Source organism: Jaculus jaculus, chromosome 2 (genome assembly GCF_020740685.1).
Source record: "Jaculus jaculus isolate mJacJac1 chromosome 2, mJacJac1.mat.Y.cur, whole genome shotgun sequence".
Classification (NCBI taxonomy): domain Eukaryota; kingdom Metazoa; phylum Chordata; class Mammalia; order Rodentia; family Dipodidae; genus Jaculus; species Jaculus jaculus.
The window spans coordinates 213,845,644-213,852,620 of record NC_059103.1 but is presented as its reverse complement, the minus strand read 5'-3'; the positions used below and the strand labels follow the sequence as shown (position 1 = coordinate 213,852,620).

The following is a 6,977-nucleotide window of genomic DNA, read 5'->3' as shown; positions in this document are numbered from 1 at the left end:
CCCAGAGCTGCCAGAGGCTAGGGGACATGGGCTGGATAAGGGAGTAGGATGGGGAGGACAAAGGTAGAGGCGTGTAGACCAGGGTGGGCTGCGGTGAGTGAGAAGGGCAGCACTGGGAAGCCCAGAGAGTGTCCTCTGTCCACGAGATGGAAGAGGACAGTGACTGCCTGGAGGAAGGTGCAGAGGTCAGGGCTGTGATGAGAAGGGAGAGCACACATTAAAACTAACCAAGGCCCCAAAACACCAGTGCCTGACAGTCAGGAAATGGAAGAGCCACAGGGTCTGGATTCAAACAGCGATCCTGTCAGTAGCCATTGAGTCTAGAAACAAGAGAGGTTGTGGGGTGTGCTGACTGGGAAGTAAAGAGACTCCACTCAGAGCCAACTTTGGGGTTAACTAGCTAGATAAGGCTCAGAACACCCCCGACACCCCACCCCCTGACTAGCTGGGAGGACAGCCTTGACAGCAGGGCAGGGATGGAGATGGTTCAGTTGGTAGGAGTGCTTGACTAGCATGCAAGAAACACTGGGATTGGTCCCAAATATAACACACACCCGCGGGTGTGATGGCACACGCGTGTCATCCTGCTACACAGTTCCAGGCTAGCCTAGGCTGCATGAGATGCTATGTCAAAAATCACCGTTTTTAACTTTTTTAAAAAGGTTGCACTAAGGAGGCACTTGTAGATGCAGACAGCAAGGATGGGTGCTCGCTTCCTCTCCGCTCACGTGCCCAGGCAAGCGACCTCAAAGGTATAACTAATGCCTTTCCCCAACTGGAAGCTCCTTGGGGTAGTAGCAACAGGGCCACAACCTTCTGTAGGTCATTGGTATTGAGCCTTTGCACACTGGCACCGGGCACCCGACAGAAAGGGAGGAGGGTGCCTGCCTCTCTGGAGTGCTCTGGCCGAGAGGTGAGGAGCCGGAAGTAGTGCGCACTGCAGTATTAGCACCACGCAGTTGCACGCTCAGAAAGTGCGCCAACACCCCACATCTCCCCTGCGTAGGGCGGGGCTCTAAGCTCCCCGCCCCCCTCCGCGGCCTAAGAGAACTGGGCGGAGCAAGGAGGAGCTGGGGCGGAGCTGCGAGGCCCGGGTCCCTTCCATTTCCTTTTTGTTCTTCCCAAAGTTCTAAGCGGGTGCGAACCAGCGTCCGGAACTCAGGCCTGCCCGACCCAGCTCCTTACCGGCTCTGCGCACAGGTTGTGCCACCAGTCCTTGCCCTCTGGAACATTCCTGCAGCTCACACGGACTCGTGGGCGACTCGACTAGCACACTGGAAGCGAATGAGTCTCCGCGTCCCTTCCCCGCCCAAGAGCCAGCCCTGTGTGCCATGCAATCCCCGCCCGACTGGCCGCCGGCCCCCGACGCCCTACGGCCCTCGCCCTTCCCACACCCGGTGCTGAACGCGGTCCACAGCATGGCCCGTGTGATGCTCTTTCCCACCTACTGGTCTCTGGACCTGTTGCTGGGCTTCTGGGCACCGATGGCGCACCCCAGCAGCCTGGGGTGTCTGAAAGCCGTGGCGGGAAGCGGGGTGGCACTGCTGCTGGTGGTGGCCAGCATACCCCTGGCGCTGTCAGGCCTGCTTCTGTGGCTGCCCCTACAAGCCTGGCGTCGCCCCTTTTGCTACCAGACCCCTCCACTGTGCTGGGTGCCGCCCGAGCCCTGGCACCCAACTGCTGAGCCCATGCGCTGCTTCGTCTTCCTCACTGCCAATCTGTGCCTTCTTCCTGACGGGCTGGCGCGCTTCAGCAACCTGTCGCACAGCCAGCAGCGCGCGAAGGCCATTGGCGCCGTGCTGGCAGACAGCCTAAGAGCGTCACTCTACGGGGCTACCGGGAGCAGCCAGCCGCTGCCCGGGGCGCTGGGTGGGGTGCTGATGGCCACGGTGCCTGCGGATTTGGACTTCGTGTGCTTGCAGGAAGTATTCGATCTCCGCGCAGGTCGACGCCTGGTGCGCCTCTTAGCGACCAATCTGGGCCCGGTGTTGTACGACGTGGGCACGCTTGGCCTACAGCGGGGGCCTTACATCAAGCTGCTGGGTAGTGGGCTCCTACTGGCCTCGCGATACCCGCTGCTGCGTGCCAACTTCCGTTGCTTCCCTAACGCTTGTCGCGAGGACGCCTTGGCTTCCAAAGGCTTACTGTCCGTCCAGGTACCAACCCCGGGCTAATAGGCCCTAGCAGGGAGAGGTGTACTGCGCTACAACCAGCAAGGAGAGCTGGGACTGTGGTATTGCAGGCGCAGTTGGGCATCCTGGACGAGCGCCGCGTGGTAGGATATGTGCATTGCACACACTTACAAGCACCCGTTGGTGAGCCCTGCAGGGGGGGGTGTTGGAATGTAGCCAGGCTCTCTCCTCTCTTTAGTGAACAGTGGATCCCTTACTCTCACCAGTACCTTTGCTTGCCCATTTCTCAATGTCTGTTCAATGCCCAGCTATCCCATATTTCCAGGAGTGTGTGTGTTGGTTCACAAACCACAGCCCAAGACCCGGTGTGGGGGGAAGGGTGCGGATCCCCTCACTGGACTAAAGCCTGCTTCCTCCCCAACACCCAGAGGATGGGCTTTTGCGCTGCAAACAGCTGACATTGCTGCTGGACTGGGCCAAGCAGTTTGAGGCTGAGAGCCAGCAGAGTGGTGAGGTGGTGGCCTTCAGCGTGCTCCTGGGTGACCTAAACTTTGACAACTGTTCACCAGGTGAGAAGTAGTAGTACAGGACTGCCCAAGAGGCCTGGCCCTGCCCACCAAGATCTGTTTTTCCTCTGCAGACCATGCAAAGGAACAGAGGCACAAGCTCTTCAGCTGTTTCCAGGACCCCTGCAGGCTTGGACAGCGGCAGGAGCAGCCCTGGGCCCTGGGTCTGTGGAGTGGAAGGGAGGAAGTGTAGCCTGGGGCAGGCCCATCACCAAGGTGACCACTTACTCCAACCTCCCTGGCCCCTCACAGGCACTATGCTGAGCACCTCCATGCTCCACCAATCGGTAGCGAGATCCCCGGAGAGACTGAAGAGGTGAGCTGGTGGAGCCCTTGAAGCAAGGGGCTGGCTATTTGAGCAGGTCAGCTCGGATGCGTAGCCTTGGCCTTAGTGACAATCTCCTTCCCCCAGGGCCTTGGAGCAGGAGGAAGGGCGGCGACGCTACTTGGCAGGACCCCTTTGTAGAGGCTGCTCAGCTAACCCCTGGCAGGGCAGGCGCCTGGACTACATCACATACAGGGGAGTGCCCGGGGGCCTGCTGAACCCAGTAAGTACCAACGCTTGGGACTGCTGTGCCTGTCTGCAGAGACCGGGCTGATCCTGACTCCTGCCCCCAGCAGGTGGAGCAGGTGATGTTCAGTACGGCCCTGGCAGGGCTCACAGACCACCTGGCCGTAGGGCTGAAGCTCCGAGTTTCCTTGCGCCCTGACATTAGCGCATAGAAGATGGCACAGCAGGTGACACAGACCACCACGAGCCCAGCTGCAGGAGCTTGGCCTTGCAGTCCTAACCCGATTCAGAACTGGACTGGACGACTCAAAGGATCTTTATTGTGGAGAACTCACACCGCCTCCTGGGCACGCCGGTACTCATAAACACTGCCCCGCTGGGGGAAGGCAGGCGGTTGAGGGGGCGAGCCTGGCGGTGGGGCAGGGTCCTCCCGGTCCCCGTAGCCCCCGCCACCAGGTGTGTGAAGACAAAACACATCCTGTGGAATAAAGGAGGGGATTCAGAGCAGATGTGGCTGTCCCCAGCAAAGAGACATCTGTCAACCACTCCTCTGGTCCACAGAGGCCAGTATGCCTCTTTCCCTTCGGGAGCCAAATTAAACTCCGTCTCTGATATTTCTGCATCTCTGCTTACATTCTATGGGATGAGTATGGGGTGAGCAGCACAGGATGCATTCTTACCCCGGGGTACACGGTCACAGATGTCTTCCCACCCAGATTCACCGTACGGCCGCCCTTGCGGATCAGGAGGTTTAAACCACGAGCACCGGGTTCACCCCCTACAGGCAAGGGATGGGATGTCAGGGAGGCAGTGAGGAGACCGAGATAGAGGAGCAGCGGGGAGCAGCAAGGCAGAGGTTCAGCTGGGGAGCTACCCACCCTGGAGGCCATAGGGCTGGAAGGCGCGGCGCTCGGTAAGCACGGACAGCAGGGCCTCCTCCCGAAAGAGCAGCTCACGGACCACACCGTCGCCTCCTCGAAAGCGGCCTCGGCCTCCGGAGCCCCGCCGCAGCTCAAAACGGCGCAGGATGACCGGGTACCTGCAGGGGTGCGGCGCCCTGCATGGGTGAGCGATCCCGCCCCCAGCCCACTGGCCCGGCCCAGGCTCCACTCACCGGCTCTCCAGGATCTCTGGGTCTGTGATGCGCGTGTTGGTCATGTGACTGTGCACCCCGCTGCGCCCGTGCCAGCCTGGGCCTGCGCCCGCTCCTCCAGCCACCGTCTCATAGTAGCCCATGCGGGCGTTACCCAGGGTCACATTGTTCATGCAGCCCTGACAGGAGCAGGTGGCTAACATGGGTACCTGCTCCGGCCTGCCTGCGCCCACCCGGCCTCCTAGCAGCCCCTAGGGCCAGGCACACCCTTCCCTGCGCACCTGGGAAGCAGCGCAGGCCCCGAAGGCTCCCAGGATGACATCCACCACACGCTGCGACGTGAGCACATTGCCGCCCACCACCGCCGCCTCTGGGGAGGGATCCAAGATGGAACCTCTGGGAATCACCACACTCACTGGAGCCAGGCAGCCCTGTGTACAGGCAGACGACTCTGAGGACCACTGAGGTTGGATTCCACTCCTCCCCAGCCCCATCAGCGCTCAGCCCATGTGAGGTTGGCTTCTCCCTTATGCACACCGCTGGGTTTTTCTATTGGCCTCGCAGCACGCCATACGAACCTGGTTGAGTGGAATGTCACGACCCACTAGACAGCGCAAGCAGTAGATGAGCGCCGACAGCGTTATGGCTCGTGGGGCATTGAGATTGCCAAACACCTCGGGCCCAGAGCCACTGAAGTCGAACACAGCGCTGCCCTGTCGGAGGCAGAGGCCTAACCATCAGCAACAGCCCAGCGAGCACTCTTGAAGCCACCGCGCTGTTGCTGTGCGAGCCCTCCAGACCTGGCTCAAGTTGATCTGCACACGCAGGCGAATGGGTGAGCCATCATCCATGTGGTCCTCCGCAGACACCTCAAGGGGCAGACCCCGCGCCTGCCTTGAGGTTCCAAAGGCCCGTAGCATGTCTCTCACTGCCAATTCAGCGTTTGCCTAGCAGGGAGAACGGTTAGCCATAACCTTCAGGGTGGCCCAACTACCTGGGGGTAGACAATGGCTGCCTCGTGCACCTCTGTTCCCAGTCTCACCTGAATATGGCCCATGTAGGCCTGTACCACGTCCAGACCATACTGCCCAATTAGCTCTCCCACCAGCTGGATGCCTTTCTGGTTGGCTGCCACCTGGGCACGGAGATCTGACAGGTTGTCATGCAGGTTCCTGGTTCCACTACAGCCAGAGATCTTGCCTGGCGCCTGCAGGGCCTCTGTGACAGCTAGATGGACAGAACCACCACTGGGCTGCCCTCCACACACTCAGCCATCCAGTGATCTTTCCACGCCCACTACACCCCTGCTGAGCACCGAGTGCGCACACTGGCCTTCCACTGGCTCCCCACCTCCCCTGCTGACTCCTGTATGCTGAAGACCCCTGTACTGCGAAGACTGCAGACTCAGTCCTTCTGCTCAGCCTTCTCTCTCCTGTGGCCCAGCATGTTAGGGCACACTTGGCCATGACCTCACTGGAGCTGGAGGTGCCTTGAGGGAGGGGTGGCTCATTCTTTAGCAAACTCATCTACTGCCCTCTCTGGGCTCCTCTTCCCTTCTCCCATAAGAAAAAGCAGCAGCAGCAGCAGCACCACCACTACCACCAACCTCCCCCCAACACACACACACACACACACACACACAGGCACACCGCTTGCCCCCAGTCCAGCCCACTATCATTGGCTTTCATTACTTCAAGCAGCCAGGCATGGTGGTGCATGTCTTTAATTCCAGCACTTGGGAGGTTGAGGTAGGAGGATAGCTGTGAGTTTGAGGCCAGCCTGAGACTAATTCCAGGTCAGTCTGGGCTAAAGAAAGACCCTACCTTGAAAACCCAAAATAAATAAGAGTATCAAGCAGCTGTCTGGGCCACCATAACTGTCTCCCTGTATTTTCCCAGATCTGAGCAAAGCTCCTCTCCTACTGCAAGCAGTGCTGCCTAGCCCAGGGCCTTACCCTACCCTCCAGTCAGGGTCATGGTCTTCTCTGAGGCATCCTGCACTTTCTGCCATATATTTGTGTTTGTCTATGACCCACCCTCCCTGCCTTAGCTCCAACTGATCACGAGCGTCCCATTTGTGTCTGTGGCACCCAGAGTAGCTCACGACTCTTGTTACCCTCATTCTGTGCACTGTCATGTCCTCTACCTTGCCCGATGATGCCTCTCTGAGCTCTCAGACCCCGCCATGCCTCTGCCCCTACCTTGACTCAGCTGGTCTGTGCCACTCAATACAGAGCGTCCATCCTCCAGCTGTCCAAATTTGGCCCCGCAGCTCCCCCCGGTTCCATCAGCTGACTATCCTCAGTTCCCAGAGTGTTTCTTCCATTCATGTTCAGCATCATCCCAACTATCACTGCCCCACCTGGCCACCTTGTCCAGCCTCTGCCTCACTCTGCAGGTGCACAGACAGCCCAGGCCCAGCTGAAAGCCCCTCACAGCTACCCCACTGCCTGCTGACTCGGATCCAGGCCTAGAAGGCTCTGTAGGATCCTGCAATCCCTAAACTCAATGTGGATTTCACCTACTTGAAATAGATCCTTTCCCCTTTCTGTACTCTGCCTTTTGGAGGTCCTGGTCAATTCCCCACCACAAAACCACCTGAGCCCAGGTAGACACCTCTGCACTTCTGAAGTAATCTATAACTGCTAAGATGAGTTATCATTTACCTCCTCCTCA

The 6,977-nt window shown here is 59.2% G+C and overlaps 2 protein-coding genes across 5 annotated transcripts in view; one reads left to right on the top strand and one right to left on the bottom strand.

Moving 5' to 3' along the window:
* The first annotated feature begins 1,128 nt into the window (after positions 1-1,128).
* Positions 1,129-3,823, top strand: LOC101610324 (sphingomyelin phosphodiesterase 5). The gene is made up of 7 exons (XM_004656312.3): positions 1,129-2,156; positions 2,243-2,315; positions 2,561-2,701; positions 2,773-2,862; positions 2,951-3,014; positions 3,111-3,246; positions 3,317-3,823. The coding sequence occupies exons 1-7, from the start codon at positions 1,332-1,334 to the stop codon at positions 3,419-3,421; spliced, it is 1,434 nt and encodes a 477-aa protein (XP_004656369.3). The 5' UTR covers positions 1,129-1,331; the 3' UTR covers positions 3,422-3,823.
* The window catches only part of Oplah (5-oxoprolinase, ATP-hydrolysing), a 40,880-nt gene continuing 37,410 nt past the window's right edge, over positions 3,508-6,977 (bottom strand). For all 4 annotated transcript variants that reach the window (XM_045144429.1, XM_045144428.1, XM_004656410.2 and 1 more), the window contains exons 20-27: positions 5,345-5,529; positions 5,103-5,249; positions 4,881-5,015; positions 4,584-4,733; positions 4,324-4,481; positions 4,088-4,248; positions 3,890-3,987; positions 3,508-3,687 (exon numbers count right to left, since the gene is read on the bottom strand). In XM_045144429.1, coding sequence (XP_045000364.1) covers positions 3,541-3,687; positions 3,890-3,987; positions 4,088-4,248; positions 4,324-4,481; positions 4,584-4,733; positions 4,881-5,015; positions 5,103-5,249; positions 5,345-5,529 — 1,181 coding nt within the window. In that variant the 3' untranslated portion in view covers positions 3,508-3,540. The remainder of the gene's footprint in view (positions 3,688-3,889; positions 3,988-4,087; positions 4,249-4,323; positions 4,482-4,583; positions 4,734-4,880; positions 5,016-5,102; positions 5,250-5,344; positions 5,530-6,977) is intronic.